Source organism: Dendropsophus ebraccatus, chromosome 10, assembly GCF_027789765.1.
Source record: "Dendropsophus ebraccatus isolate aDenEbr1 chromosome 10, aDenEbr1.pat, whole genome shotgun sequence".
NCBI classification, from domain to species: domain Eukaryota; kingdom Metazoa; phylum Chordata; class Amphibia; order Anura; family Hylidae; genus Dendropsophus; species Dendropsophus ebraccatus.
The window spans coordinates 11,948,882-11,965,241 of NC_091463.1; the positions used below are offsets into that span (position 1 = coordinate 11,948,882).

The window sequence follows — 16,360 nt, forward strand, 5'->3', positions numbered from 1 at the left end:
GGTGTCAGGCGCTGGGGCCACTCTGACACTGTGACTGTTTGCAGCAGTGTATATCTTACACCGTTTGATAAATCAATGTAACCAAAGTAATAACACACAGATCATTGTATCATTCATGTATATTACTGATCACATTGAGCAAACATCCACAGTGCAGGGGGAAAGAGACCTTCTGTTACTGACTGCTCTAGGAGCAGAGAATATAAGGACAATGTAGGGACAAAGCACACAAGTAAATCCACTGAAGATGTTTGGAGGCCTGATCTATGGAGATGCTATGGCCAGATCTGAGAAGGGCGCTGCACTAAAGACTTTCCAGAATTATGGTAAATGGGCACTACAGAATCGCAACGGAAAACCTGTTGCGGATTCCGCAGCTCTCACCCGCTCGTGGACTCTGGTGGCCGCGTGCGTCTCCGCCCGTGCCATAGACTCCATTCTATGCACGGGCGGATTCCGCTGAGCGTCCAAAAGAATTAAACAGGTTAATTCTTTGGACGGAGGGCGGAATCCGCCCGGGCATAGAATAGGTTTTCCGTTGTGATTCCATAGTGTGCACAGACTCATGGGAAGAAAATAAATAAATCATAATGAAACTTTAAAAAAAAAAATTCATATACTGATAAAATTTGGAAACTTTTTTTTTTTTTTTGTTAGAAAGAAATGAAACGGATAAAACAAAAATGTTTTTAATAGAAAAAGCACTTACAGCCTGTAGTAACAGTGGTAACAAATTAAGACCGAAGTATTAGTGGTCGGGCAGACAGAATCTTCGTACCTCGTCCAGATAGTGGTATAAACAACAAGACAAAAAAAAATTTTTAAATTTTAAACTCAGATTAAAATTCTTGATCCTTTGCTGGTTACGGACCCTGTGCGGAAATGGTTAACCGCAGAAGCATTGCGGATCAAGGTTATATGTGCCACAGAGGAAGACTATGGGGCCCTCGGAGATGGGGAGCCCAGTCCTGGTTGGTCCTGTGCAGGACTCTCTGAACTGTTAACAAACAGGCGGGTGTGACCCGGGGGGCCCCTCCTCTTCTTTCTATGCCCCGGCTTTGGATGGAGTCATTTTGGTAACTTATAGTTTGCAGCCCCCTATCTAATAAATGGGGGGCACAACCTCTTATTTTCACGACAAGTGGACCCCCACTAATTTGACTATTGTGACCTTTCAGATATGTCGGTGGGGGGTGGGTCTGACAACATACTGCTGACTGAATCCTGGTGACAACCAGGAGAATTTTCAACTATGGGAACTTTTCAAAATGGAAAATTCCTTTAAGAAATTATTTTTCAAATAGTGGTTAATTGACTTCCTTCACCCTTCGGACCCCTCAGATGTCCCTGTGTCACTTCATGAGGCAGCCATGTTGGCTTTGGCCTAAGCATTAGGACTACAGACATCATTCACCTTTAGGCCACCTCCATCTGTTATATACAGCCACAAGAGCTGGGAGAGGCTAGATGGCACAGACATAGCAGGGTTAACCCCCGCCATGATGGATGACAAAACAACCGCCATGACAGCTCCAAAAAGAGATCATGATACCCCATGGCGCCCTCTATAGGCCTCCCAGTGCAATTTAAGCTAATTTCCTTCATAATTCAGACATCGTACAGATCATGCCTCATGCCCCTTGCATATTACGCCCCAAAGGGGAGGAGCCTATCAGAATGGGGGTATGACTAATGGTAACATAGGCATAATACATTCTCTACAAGCAGATGTGCAGATCTAGGTGAGTATTGGACACAACATGGAGCGCTTTTTTTTTTTTTTAATTGAGTTTCCCCCATTCTTCCCCTTTATAGACATGCCCTTCATTTAGCTATATGTGTGATAGTTCCATCTCCCATAGACTCGTACCATGCAATTACACATTTATCCCTGACACTTGTAGTAAGGGGCCCCTGTCACTAGAGGGCGCTCTGAAGCATTCGATAAGTCAAGTGAGTGCTCAATGTTAGGGGTGGTGGCTCCAGGTCACTTTTTTTTAGGCAGCACGTTGTCCTCGAAGTACCCTTTGTTGGCGATGTTACCGGCGGGGTCGTAGAAGCCGACGGCGATGTACATTCCTTTATTGTCGGTGCTCAGTCCAAACCCGGCCTGGGTGGAGCCTTTCCAGATCATCTGGGTGAAGTTACCTGGAGAGATGATGGATACACAGAAGTTGTAAGGTTAGAAAAACATGGCGGCTTCCTTACAGAAACAGCGCCACTATTCTCTTCAGGCCGTGTCTGGTATCACATATCAGCTCCATTTAAATAAATACCAGACAGTCCCAGACACAACTGGTTGACCCAAATACTGCCATACGATGCCACATAATACATCCACACAGCACCCCACATATTATAGCCATATAGTGCCCAAATAATATTGCCAAACAGTGTCCAATTATTCTAGTATATACAGCTGTTCCCACCCCTGGGAAATAGGAACCCCTGGCCTTACACTTCCTATGGACAAGATGGCGGATAACCCCATTACAGTCACTAGTAAATGGTTGCTATGCTCCTCCCCTCTGATTGCCCAATCATTGTAAAGCAAGCTCAGGGGCGTGGCCATGACCAGACTGTGTGATGGAGGCGGGGCCACATATGGCACAGTACTCTGCCATGTGGTTGGGGGGGGGGGGGGGGCAGGGGGGGTTGGATCCGCTCACCTGATCCGCTCTGGAATCCGGGGTTGCTGAAGTTGTACTTTGTAATCTCATTGTACCAGGATTCTCCCACTTCTTTCCCTGTGATAATAGAAGGATGTAATGATATAATATGTACGATACTAGAATGGCGTAGCTAGCTTATATCCAGGGCACCTGCTGCAGGACGCCCTTCCAGCTACATCCATGTCCTCAGGATGCACCATTGAAACCTATGGTGAAACAATAAGACATTGTCTCCCTCCCCAGCCTCCCATATGCTGTGCGGTGGTATTATGTGGGTATGATATGGCAGTATTATGTGGTTATGATGCAGTGGTATTATGTGGGTATGATGGTGTTGTATTATGTGGGTATAATGCAGTGGTATTATGTGGGTATAATGCAGTGGTATTATGTGGGTATGATGGTGTTGTATTATGTGGGTATGATATGGCTGTATTATGTGGTTATGATGCAGTGGTATTATGTGGGTATGATGCAGTGGTATTATGTGGTTATGATACGGTGGTATTATGTGGTTATGATGCGGTGGTATTATGTGGTTATGATGCAGTGGTATTATGTGGGTATGATGGTGTTGTATTATGTGGGTATAATGCAGTGGTATTATGTGGGTATGATGGTGTTGTATTATGTGGGTATAATGCAGTGGTATTATGTGGGTATGATGGTGTTGTATTATGTGGGTATGATATGGCGGTATTATGTGGGTATAATGCAGTGGTATTATGTGGGTATGATGGTGTTGTATTATGTGGGTATGATATGGCGGTATTATGTGGGTATAATGCAGTGGTATTATGTGGGTATGATGGTGTTGTATTATGTGGGTATGATATGGCGGTATTATGTGGGTATACTGTGGTGGTATTATTGTCCTTGGTATTTTGAGGATAATATTTTCTCCACGTCTAGTATTGTCTTGGTATTGTATAGTACAATATGATATTACTATGTATGGGGATAATATTTGCTTCACATCTAGCAGTATTATTTGGTATCTATGTGACTGTATTATTGTCGTACATGGTTTAGTATTTCAGAAGAGGCAAAAATTCTCCTCCGGTTACCTCCTACACCCCAAGTGAATGAAATGTATATTTCTGGAGCCCTAATCTAAGCTTTCAGGTGAGGACTTTGGTGGTTTCCCCTTTACACATACCAGTGGGCAGGCTGGTGTCTGTGCCCCAGCGGTACCAGAGGTTCTCCCCGTGTTCTGTAGAGCTGTTCTGGAGAGCGCGGACCCCCACTAGGTGATCGGCCCACTTCTGGGCTTCCTGGGTCAGTGCCGTGCTGAGCTGCAGGGTTCCCGCTCCGTGCAAGCGTCTGTACTTGTTGTGCTCATTTAGTAGATCTTTCCGGAATGTTTTAAGGTCTTTATCTGGAAGTTAAAAAGCAATAACAATGAAGTCAATGAAGTTGTCACAGCCCCGCCCCCACCCTTCTGTCTGACATCTGATAATCCAGCAGCTATCAGGTCCCATTTATGTTGGACTAAAGGATTATTATTATAGGTTCTCTAGTGCGTCTCATATCATATCTCACCTGGAATAGCGATGACACCATTAGGAGCCGAATCCTTCACAAAACCATCTTCATCATCATCGTCATCAGTTATCCTGGAGCCCCGGGGCAGGACATTACGGCCATAAAACCCAGGGTTGGTGATGTTACCACAAGGGTGGTACTGGGCTACAACAATGAACATTCCCTTTCCGCTGGATGCGACACCCACTCCAACCTCCTTGGACGCCTTCCATACCATCTGGGTAAAATGTCCTGAGGAATGAGGCAAAGAGATGAGAGATGTGAAGGAGGCAGCAATACAAAGTCTGTATCCTGCTCCTCCCTCTAAGGCCATGTAACAGGCATAACAATGTACCGTATATCAGTTTGCTTGGAGTGTTCCTTTAAAAAAAATTGAGTTGTAGACATAGCTGCATTGCACACATTGATCACCAGATGGCAGCATAAGCCAATGTAATAAATACTGCTCAAAAACATTCAATCAGCATCAGGTACCTGTATCTGGCTGGTGTCCTGGCTTGGAGAAATTGTAGTTCTTCTCTTCTTTGTACCAGCTGTCCGCAACCTCTTGTCCTGAAATAAAGAAAAAAAAAAAAAAAAAAATTATCACTATGATGTCAATACTGCAATTACATTGGTAACCACCAGATGGCAATGGAGAACCACACAGCAAAGGTAAAAAAAAATTGTAATTCCACTGATGACCACCAGATGGCAGAAGCAATTCAACTCAAAGTGCCACAAAGCACCTTTTTTTAAAAAAAAAAAAATACACTGTGTCTGGTGCTGCAGCTTAGTTCCATTTATGTACCACACATAACCTGAGGACAGATGTGGCACTGTTTTCGGAAGACAGCAGTTATGCTTTACTAGTTGTGGACACCCCCTTTAAGGTGTCCCAGTCCAGAAGGCCTAGATTGTGAAAAGTGGCCCTGACCTGTCACAGTGATGGACGGACTTCCCGTTTTAGCCCAAATATTCTCTCCGCAGGAGGTGTCACTGTGCTTCAACGTCTTTAAGGTTAGGAGATGCTCCGCCCACTTCTGGGCGTCTTGACTAATGCGGCTGTTCAGCTGCAGGGGCTTGGCCCCGTGTTGGGAGCGGTAAGCGTTGTTCGCCTTCAGGAACTCCTGCGCAAATGTTCTTGAGTCCACTGAGTAATGAAACACAGAGTCAGTGACCAGGTATGGGGACTATTGGTCAATCCCCTCCCCCACACTAAAAACTCTGAACCCCCCTCTAGAAGCAACACTATGGTCCAGGCCACAGGACTGGTGGTCTACCCAACAGCCCCTCATCCACATCCACCGATTCCAGTCAAGTCTACACCATACAGATCTTTTCTACGTTACCTGTAGATGATGATGAGGACTCCCCCCCGCGTGCGGGCAGATAATAGGTGGTGCTGGTGGAGGACGGCCCGCGGTCACTGGGGCTTGTAGCGGACTCCGTCACTGGGGTTCCCTTGGGCAGAACATTCTTCTGGAAGTAGCCCGGGTTGGTGATGTTCCCGGCCGGACTGTATTGTGCTACTGCGATCACCATCCCTTTACCATCCACAGCCTTGGCAATGCCAACTTCTCGAGAGTCCTTCCAAACCACCTGCGTAAAGTGACCTGAAAGGGACAAAGCGGTTCAGCTATGTCATTATCAATGGAAGATCCTTCCATCAAGACCAAGCTACATCTAAGGCCACCCATGTCAGGAACTGTCCAGAGCAGCAGCAAAGCCCCATAGAAAACCTCTCCTGCTCTGGACAGTTCCTGACATGGACAGAGGTGGCAGCAGAGAGCACTGTGTCAGACTAAAAATAATACACCACTTCCTGCAGGACATACAGCAGCTGATAAGTACTGGAAGACTGGAGATTTTTAAGTAGAAGCAATTTGCAGATCTGTATACCAGTTTACAAATGTATTAAGAATAATCTTCCAGCATTGCCTGCTTGTTCAGTGTCTGTACTCTGTTACTCTGATGCATTATATGTTCTGTCCTGTCATCTGTTGTAGGAAAGTCCTGCTGCCCCCTGCTGGATAGAAGCTCAGCTGTTTGGGGGGTGATAAACTTGTTGACTGTTTCCATTAGTGACCGGCAGAATGTTCGTCATTGGATAATTATAGTTTATTAACCAAATCCATTTGGAAAATGCACAGAATATAATTACTACACACAGTCACATACATTCATAGATGGATAGGAGAACCCCTCACTGAGAACCATCAGAGGTGAAGCTCCTGGGCCACCATATCTGTAGCAGGGATCCCACTAGTTATTATTCATAGTATTATAGAAAGGAAGACAAAGGGGCTTCGGGGTCCACACAGTCACTCTTCTAGGTCTTCAATGTACTGCACTCTCCTGCGGACTGAACTGTAGGACTTGATCGGTTGTCCTAGTCTGGGTCCTTGATGTGACAGCTGGACCGCTCCCTACGGAATAACTATTGGAAATACTGGGATCCCCACCTGTGTTGGTCTGGAAACCAGGCTTGCTAAAGTTGTAGTCCTTTATCTCGTTGTACCAAGTATCCACAACCTCGGAGCCTAAAGAACATACAAAGAAACTCTCATAAAAACAGCGTACAAACTTGGAGACTAAAGAACATACTGAGAAGCAGTAAAAAAAAAAAACAGTGTACAACCTCAGAGCCTAAAAAACATACAAAGAAACTAAAAAAAACAGCGTACATGCCCAAGGACAAGAGTGGGTTCAATGCCCATGGATGAAGCAGGATTTCATGCTGCACCAGGTTATCATAGATGTTTTACTTATGTTCCCCTCATAGGAAAAATGGGGGGCATCCAAAAAGTTTCCTGGCAATTCTTCCAACGTCGCCTGTATGGTGGAGTCCTCACCTGATGCGTCTCTGACGCTTGAGTTCCACTTGTACCAGAGGTTCTCTCCATGGTTGGTGTTGCTGTGCTGTAGTGCGTTGATGGACAGAAGGTGGTCGGCCCACTTCTGACTGGATTCACACAATTCCCGGGTGAGCTGGAGGGGGGGAGCTCCATGCAGCCGCCGATACTTGTTGTGAGCGTCCAGGGCTTCTTGCTCAAAAGTGCTGAGTTTTACTGCTGAGAAATATAACATGCAAAGATTATTGCAAAGAAAGACTCCACCCGTAACTTCACCATGGACCTGCCCTCCGGTGGGCTCTAGAGAGTCCATGGTGGAAATTTTTTGAAAATGAAAAGACTTGGTGTTGCCATAGACTCTTGAGAACATGGTGGTTGGCTCCTTAGCTGTACTTTCCAGAAGAACACTTAACCCCATTGCATTTTGACATCACCCCCAAAAAAGTTGACCAAGACAGATGTGGACAATCAAAGTGTTCGTCTACTATTAAAGGGAAACTTTCAGCAGGGTCGACTAATCTAACCTGCTGATACTTAGCAGGTTGCACCAAATGACCTTACTAGATGGAGAATTAAACTTCGAAATGCACAGAAACAACATGGATGAAGGTAAGTGAGTAACCCTCATCCTCAATTCTCTGTACGCAATAGGGAGCCATCAGCAGGTTAGATTTGTTTCCCTTTAAGAAGTCTGAAGACCCAACAGAAGACAGTAAATTCTGGAGGAACCATGAGAAGTGATCATGTAGACCCCCAATGTTCCACCTATCTAAGCGTCTTACCTTGCCGGCCAACCATTGCTATAGGCTTTCGATCACTTGTCTTCTCAGGCTCCGGTGACTTGTTGGCACTTGGTTTCCACCGTGAGCCGGATCCATCATTGTCCGATGCTGATGGGGCTGTTCCTGAGGGCAGAACGTTCCTCTCAAAGTAACCAGGGTTGGTGATGTTTCCCGCCGGGTTGTACTGTCCCACCACAAAGAAAAGACCACTTCCATCTGTCGCTACGCCAACGCCAACTTCTTTCGAGTCTTTCCAGACAACTTGGGTGAAGTGACCTTCATCACAGAAGACAAAAGTGAGAAGGAGGAGGGGGAGGACAACATTGAATGTATATAGCCCCAAACTATTCCAGATACTAAAGCCTACCTGTGTTACTGCGGAACCCCGGCCTTCCGAAATCATAGTTCTTTATCTCATCGTACCACGAGTCAACGGCCTCCTGACCTGATGAATGGAAAAACAAGATTCTAGAGCTAAGACTTATTATTATGGAGGTTTGTTTCCCTCATCTCCTTCTAGAACCTCACGTTAGAAAGGCCTCCTACCTGGAAACAACATGAATGCCTCATGTACACCCATACATCCCACCAGAACTACTCATCACTGCTACTAGATGGAGAGTAAGATGGCAGCTGGGTGGTGGATCAAAGGTTTGGGATGTGAAGGGACAGTGATATAGAAGGAACCTGGACTTACTGGAGACTGGATTATGACTGGATTATAGATGGACAGGGGTCTAACTCCTTACCCTCTATCCAATCCCCCGCTGTGCCTGGTTCTGATACTGCTCCTGCCTAGTGTTGAGCGGAGATGCTAAACTGTTCAGGTTTGGCAACAACCTCCGAAACCGAAACCCCTGGCATTTAATTCCTCGCGGCAACAGAGGTTGGATGCCGCTCTAAGGAGTCCTTGAAAACATGGAAACAGCCTATGGCCTATGGTTGTATCCATATTTTCCATGACTGGCTAGATAAAGTGCAAGGAGTGCCAATACACTATCTTAGAAAATCTATATACTCATAACCAAAGAAAGAACATAAAAAGAAGTATGCACACAGCCTCTCCGCTGAACTCTAGTTATAATAGAAAAAGTCAGGACTTTATAAGCTTATAATATCACACGTGGATCAGTAACACGTTATACGGTAACCACCTACACCGCTTCACTTATGTTGTTGAAAGCAACTTGGCCGCGGTTCAGCGAATGTGCTGCCAATTCCTTTATGAAGCAGAGCTGACTCTGCGCCATGGCCGGGCCGGGCCTCATGATGATTACATTTGTATGGGTTATGAATACACACAGGATAATGTTGATGCTCCGTAATACTGCAGGTTACCCAACACACCCAGAGCACACAGGGGTCACAGAGGTCACACAGTGTGCAGAAGGGGGCCCAGCCCTACACCAGCACCTTTATTCTCAGGATCGGGGGACCCCGGATGATAACTATTTTATCACTGGCTGGACTTCCCCTTCAATCCGAAATGCAAGTGAAAGGAAAACATTGTCATAGAGGGAGCCGGGCTATAAATGGTGTCATATGTTATACTAAGGCCTGAGAGGGTGCGACGTACATAGGCTTTATAGCAATCACCGGTGGAGGAACCTGACATGTGATCAAATCTCCTGCACCATTACATGGTGTCTATTCAGATGTGTCATGAGTGGGAGACATTACTTATAGTCTCAACCTGCTCTGCTAGTAAAACATGGACCCCCAACCCACTAAGCCACACAGTCCCTTAAAACGGGTTGGTCACCCCCAAAAAATTTTTTTCTTCAATCAACTGGTGCCAGAAAGTGCTATAGATTTGTAGTTTACTTGTATTTACAAATACCAATTCTTCCAGTACTTATCAGCTGCTATATGTGCTGCAGGAAGTGTATTCTCTCTAGTCTGACACAGCGCTCTCTGCTGCCACCTCTGTCCATGTCAGGAACTGTCCAGAGCAGCAGCAAATCCCCATAGAAAACCTCTCCTGCTCTGGACAGTTCCTGACATGGACAGAGGTGGCAGCAGAGAGCGCTGTGTCAGACTGGAAAGAATACACCCCTTCCTGCAGGATATATGCAGTGTCCCAGAGAGGAGTCCACTGTCTTTCCTAAACAGGTGTGATAGCTAAAAGTACACAAGGGTTAACTGATGTCTCTATTATTGAGTGTGTATTTCCTGCCACTGTCTTCTGATATTTTGCTAACCAATCCCTGAGCTAGTTACCTCAGGGGCTCTATCCTATCACAGAGGGTTATTCTAAGTGTATTAGCCAATCAGATCCACTTCTGTTAGCCATATATATATATATATATATATATATATATATATATATATAGTGGGGTGGAACTTATGGGTTTAGTTCTCAGTTGTGGCCTTGTATTGCCAGAGAGTATGAACAAGGGCAACATCGCAGAACCTGCTGACCATGTGCCTCCCGGTCCTGACCTGCCGCCATGAGCCTTGTGTGGGACTTCTGTATTTCCTTCTGTCTACTAGATCCTAGCCATGTCAGTAGTTTAGACAAGTGCAAAGGCAGAGTGTCTACTGTAACTTGCTAGCATGTCCTTAAAGGGTCTCCAGGACAACTAGCTCTTCCACTAGGTGGACCTATAATCTCTATAGCATGTCACTGTGCCCACATAGTAGTATCAGCAGATGTCCTTTCCTATGGATTCAGGACTTGCTTGTGACAGCCTCAGCCGAGCCACTGTGCCTAAATAGACCCCTAATCCGTTGCCGCAGTATCCTAATTGACCCACGCTCTACAACTAAAGCCCCTATTTCACGGGGCAATTAGAAGGAGCAAGTGAGCGGCGACCTGTCAGCGCTTGCTTGGTCCTCATTCCCCGCCCACTGCCGACACTATTACACATGCCATCAGTGAGCGGGTAAGTGCGGGAGGGCTGCCCGGGTGATCGCTAGATCATTCGGGCAGCCCAGAGGATAACGGTTATTACATCGAGCCACGGCAGCAGATCACTGCTATGTAGATCGCTGATGTTTTAAAAAGTTGGAAGACAATGATCAGCAGACATTGTGCATGTCGTTGTCTTCTATACACAAAGCGATTATCGGCCGTAATAAGCCTCAGTATTGCTCCAGTGTGCTCCTGTATTACAAAGCTCTATTGTACTTGTAAAGATTGTCAAGTCTTATCAGGCCTCTCCATATATATATATATATATATATATATATATATATACACACACACACACACATACACACACACACACACACACACACTGTATATATATATATCTTCTAAAGCGTATGTGGTTGCTGTGTATCTACCTTCCTGCTGGAGTTTCATCCCTTTGAACAAAAGACTGTTGTAGCCAAAACTGTGAAGTTCTATCTATACTTGTCGAACCAGCGCTCAGGGGTGGCCAGCTGGTCCCACTTTTTGCCTGTGTAGTGCCCCCTCCTCTCCAACATATGCCCCCTGCTTTGCTGCTGCCTCCCCGCGGCCCGACACACATACAGCAGCTGATAAGTATGGGAAGTTTTGAGATTTTTAAGTAGAAGTAAATTACAAATCTATATACCTTTCTGGCACTAGTTGATTTAAAAGAAAACATTTTATTTGTGAACTACCCCTTTAAGACCTATTGATCCTAAGGGTATGTTCACAGGCGAGTATTCAGCGAGGAATTGTAGAGGAAAGTTTTCTGCTTGAAATTCTACGCCTATTCAGCTCTGGCAGAATAGGAGCAGAATGCAAGCGGAATTAAAGCAGAATGCAAGCAGAATTTAAGCCCCCATAGACTTCTATCGGATCCCTCTAGCAGAATCCACCCAAAGAATTGACATGTAAATTCTCTGTACATATTTTACGGGAGTCATTTCAAGCTGAAATAGGAGCGGATTCCTCTTCAATTCCTCGGTGTGAACCTATAAGCAAAAGTAGTGATGGGGCTGAGGATTTTCTGCAGGACTATGGTGATCTGGTATCTGCAGGGATTACCTGGGAGCTCTCGGGTGCTGGAGCTGTATTTGTAGTACAGGTTCTCTCCATGGTCCGTCCCGCTGTGTTTGAGGGTCCGGATGGACAGCAGGTGGTCCGCCCAGGCCTGTGCTGAGCGGCAGAGGTCTCGGTTGAGCTGCAGTGGAGGGGCGCCGTGTTTCCTCCTGTATATGTTATGGGCCGACACAAAGTCTCTCTCAAACTGGTTTCCTTCAGTACCTAAAAGAAAAAGATGCTGTGTGAGTCACGGACATAGTCCGATCCACGGACCTCAGAAGATATTAGTAACGTCCTGTTCCCTTCCCTGGAGTATCCACATGGACGCAAGAAGATCTGAGTGTGATTTACTGCAGCTTCCTTGGGTCAAATAAGACGGAATCACGTTATATGACTTCTGAAGAAAAGTGGGGTGCACTCTGTTTGGGGGGAATCTCTTGGTGGGGGGGGGGGATCTCCTGCCTTATGCTCAGGAGGCAAAGGCAACCTTAATCACAATCTTGCAAACCACTTTCTATCTGTAAGGCACCCGGCCATAGCAGGAGCTCTCCCCCGCTGCCCCTTCTGCAGTTAGGGACCAGACCCATCTAGCTCCACCCTTTGCAATAGAAGGAATAAGGGGAAAATAACATGTTCTCTCCAAGATTTCTACAAGTCCTTAGACTTATGATACTGTCTCTTTAAGAAGCTCCTTAAAGGAATTGTTCATAGTGAGATAGGATTATAAGAAACAGTTCTGTCCATAGAAGCCTTCATTACCGGTGGGTATCCCATTGCAGCCAGTGGGCAGCCATCCTTGCCAATGACGAAGATAATCCTAGAGAACCAAGAACCAGGGCATCGGATTCTAACTAAAGAGAAAGGGTCCCAGTAGGTGCCCGCTGCCCGTTAGGGTCACATGAATGTAATAGGGTCACATTATCACTACTAGAACACCTCTTAAGTAGCGTTTGCCCAAGATAAGGTTGTAAGGCTTTTGATGTCCGTCATTGGTGTCCGCTGACACCCAGGATGCCAGCGTATACTGTGACATACAGCAGGGGGCGCCATTTTTTAGTGGCATAAATCGGGCCACTTTCTTCTGCGCTGTGGAGTTCTGTTAAATGACCCGAATTAGTTGCCACTAGATGGCGCCATTGGAGCCACTGAAACGAATGTTGCCTGCTGGTGTACACCACAGTATACAGTATGGCTACCTGGGATGGAGATCAGATAGACCGTGTGAATGCAGCCCTACATTCCAGCCGCTATTCTGGGATCTGGGATCACTATGGGCTCGCAGACGGCCCACACCCTGCAGACTCTGCAGAACATTACAGGCAGATTTGGGCTTTCCTTAAGGCGGCCCACGTCATTCCAATCACCACAGTCACCGGCTACGGATGAATCACTACATTGTACTGTAAGGAATCTCCAAGGGGCTTCAGATGGACGAGTCTCCCCCCACATACACACAGTCCATACTAGGAAGCCGACCGAGCTGCAAGAAGGGGGGGGGGGATCTATATACTCTATATACTACTGGAGATTCCTTCCTAATGTAGAACACTCTCTGATGCTGTGCTCCCTGGAAAGCCTGGTGGCAACCAATACAGTCAGCATTATGGCTGTCACCCAGCTTTCCTAGGCTCCCGAATGGAAGATGGGACATGGGAAAGCTGTGTGGCATATACAGCCATGTCCCCCAGCATATAAGGGGTTAATCCACTGCTATAAGAGCATCGATACGCCCATGTAAGCCCTGTCCTGACATGAATCTACACCCCGTTGCTGTTAATTGTCTGTCATGGTGGCGGATTTCACCGTGACACAAGGATTTCACAGGTACAGAGCGGAGCGCGGGTCATGTAACACAATGCAGGGTGGGGCGCAGGGATTACACTGTGAGGGGTGTCCCCCAGCTCTGACCTCATAGCACCAGCTATAGCAATGTCCTCGTATGTGACTGTCACTATGTGGGATTTATCATCGCCTGCACTAAAGCAGAGCAGCCGCATTGCACATTTTGTTTGCACAACTTTGTGTTTTTAGCAAATAAATAAATGTGCAAACTGGAAGTCTGTGCAAGATTTTTTGTGCAAAAAGGAGGCATTCTGCACTTTTGCCACTTTGTGTTGGTGTAGGACAGTGATGGCTAACCCGACACTCCAGCTGTTGCAAAACTACAATTCCCATCATGCCTGAACAACCAAACATATGGCTTTGGCTGCCCAGGCATGATGGAAGTTGTAGTTTTGCAACAGCTGGATGTCGGGTTAGCCATCACTGGTGTAGGAGATAAATCAGGGATAAGTTTCCCCACCAGGTCTCTACCAGGTCTCCCAACTGCCCTGGGAAGAGGGGAGAGCATATGGCCCCAAGAAGAGGGGCCCTGCCACAGGCAATGACTGGGCTGGACTATGTATTAGTTTAGGGCTCTGGTCTGGGGTCTGTATTAGTTTAGGGGTCTGGGGTCTGTATTAGTTTAGGGCTCTGGTCTGGGGTCTGTATTAGTTTAGGGGTCTGGTCTGGGGTCTGTATTACTTTAGGGGTCTGGTCTGGGGTCTGTATTAGTTTGGTGGTCTGGTCTGGGGTCTGTATTAGTTTAGGAGTCTGGTCTGGGGTCTGTATTAGTTTAGGAGTCTGGTCTGGGGTCTGTATTAGTTTAGGGGTCTGGTCTGGGGTCTGTATTAGTTTAGGGGTCTGGTCTGGGGTCTGTATTAGTTTAGGGGTCTGGGGTCTGTATTAGTTTAGGGGTCTGGTCTGGGGTCTGTATTAGTTTAGGGGTCTGGTTTGGGGTCTGTATTAGTTTAGGGGTCAGGTCTGGGGTCTGTATTAGTTTAGGGCTCTGGTCTGGGGTCTGTATTAGTTTAGGGGTCTGGGGTCTGTATTAGTTTAGGGGTCTGGGGTCTGTATTAGTTTAGGGGTCTGGTCTGGGGTCTGTATTAGTTTAGGGCTCTGGTCTGGAGTCTGTATTAGTTTAGGGGTCTGGTCTGGGGTCTGTATTAGTTTAGGGGTCTGGGGTCTGTATTAGTTTAGGGCTCTGGTCTGGGGTCTGTATTAGTTTAGGGCTCTGGTCTGGGGTCTGTATTAGTTTAGGGGTCTGGGGTCTGTATTAGTTTAGGGGTCTGGTCTGGAGTCTGTATTACTTTAGGGGTCTTGTCTGGGGTCTGTATTAGTTTAGGGGTCTGGTCTGGAGTCTGTATTACTTTAGGGGTCTTGTCTGGGGTCTGTATTAGTTTAGGGGTCTGGTCTGGGGTCTGTATTAGTTTAGGGGTCAGGTCTGGGGTCTGTATTAGTTTGGGGGTCTGGTCTGGGGTCTGTATTAGTTTAGGGCTCTGGTCTGGGGTCTGTATTGGTTTGGGGTCTGGTCTGGGGTCTGTATTAGTTTAGGGGTCTGGGGTCTGTATTAGTTTAGGGGTCTGGTCTGGAGTCTGTATTACTTTAGGGGTCTTGTCTGGGGTCTGTATTAGTTTGGGGTCTGGTCTGGGGTCTGTATTAATTTAGGGGTCTGGTCTGGGGTCTGTATTAGTTTAGGGGTCTGGTCTGGGGTCTGTATTAGTTTAGGGGTCTGGTCTGGGGTCTGTATTAGTTTAGGGGTCTGGTCTGGGGTCTGTATTAGTATAGGGGTCAGGTCTGGGGTCTGTATTAGTTTAGGGGTCTGGTCTGGAGTCTGTATTACTTTAGGGGTCTTGTCTGGGGTCTGTATTAGTTTGGGGTCTGGTCTGGGGTCTGTATTAATTTAGGGGTCTGGTCTGGGGTCTGTATTAGTTTAGGGGTCTGGTCTGGGGTCTGTATTAGTTTAGGGGTCTGGTCTGGGGTCTGTATTAGTTTAGGGGTCTGGTCTGGGGTCTGTATTAGTATAGGGGTCAGGTCTGGGGTCTGTATTAGTTTAGGGCTCTGGTCTAGGGTCTGTATTAGTTTGGGGTCTGGTCTGGGGTCTGTGCTGTGCAGTATGGTCTGGGTTTCATATTACTTAGACCTCTGGTCACATTTGGGTGTGATGATCGGGGTCACATACACTATGGGTAATTCACAAGCTTTAGGTTGGGGTAGTTCCCTATATAAACACTTAGGATCTCTATGTAAGTATCGGAATGTCTCAGTAGTGCAGCTCAGGCTTCAGGCCTGTAACATCCAGTGACCAGAACAGCTAAATATAAGCTCTACTAGTGTAATCTATGCCTTCCCCATCTGTCACTCCTGCAGTATATACTATATATAGTGTAACTGTATAGCGGTCTGTACAGTATTAGGCCGCACACGCCCCAGACTGCTGTGTCACCGATGGGAGGAAGCTGATAGATCGCACACCCGCAGCTCTAAGAATGTGTCATCTCCTGTATCCAAGCAGCATCATATATGGGTATAATAACACAGGATCCCATCGGGGAGGTCACCCAGCTTTCCACAGACCCCGAATGGCATGTGCTCACTTATATCCGCCAGCTGCATTGTGTCAGTCTTTACTGTAGTTCTGAAATACTATTCATGAACCAGAAAGCTCTGGATGAGCGCTGTATGGCTGTGTGTCTGTAGATTGCAGCATCCTCCCACAACACAAACAAGACTTTGCTAATGGAGAAATCC

The 16,360-nt window shown here is 46.5% G+C and overlaps 1 protein-coding gene across 4 annotated transcripts in view; it reads right to left on the reverse strand.

Annotated features, from left to right (window-relative positions):
* Positions 1–673: 673 nt before the first annotated feature.
* The window catches only part of LOC138802483 (uncharacterized), a 43,593-nt gene continuing 27,906 nt past the window's right edge, over positions 674–16,360 (reverse strand). For 3 of the 4 annotated variants that reach the window (XM_069985856.1, XM_069985854.1, XM_069985857.1), the window contains exons 6-17: positions 11,795–12,013; positions 8,201–8,278; positions 7,834–8,109; positions 7,052–7,270; positions 6,662–6,739; positions 5,549–5,812; positions 5,134–5,349; positions 4,692–4,769; positions 4,215–4,448; positions 3,832–4,050; positions 2,670–2,747; positions 674–2,148 (exon numbers count right to left, since the gene is read on the reverse strand). In XM_069985856.1, coding sequence (XP_069841957.1) covers positions 1,988–2,148; positions 2,670–2,747; positions 3,832–4,050; positions 4,215–4,448; positions 4,692–4,769; positions 5,134–5,349; positions 5,549–5,812; positions 6,662–6,739; positions 7,052–7,270; positions 7,834–8,109; positions 8,201–8,278; positions 11,795–12,013 — 2,120 coding nt within the window. In that variant the 3' untranslated portion in view covers positions 674–1,987. The remainder of the gene's footprint in view (positions 2,149–2,669; positions 2,748–3,831; positions 4,051–4,214; positions 4,449–4,691; positions 4,770–5,133; positions 5,350–5,548; positions 5,813–6,661; positions 6,740–7,051; positions 7,271–7,833; positions 8,110–8,200; positions 8,279–11,794; positions 12,014–16,360) is intronic. The other variant, XM_069985855.1, reaches the window with a different exon arrangement.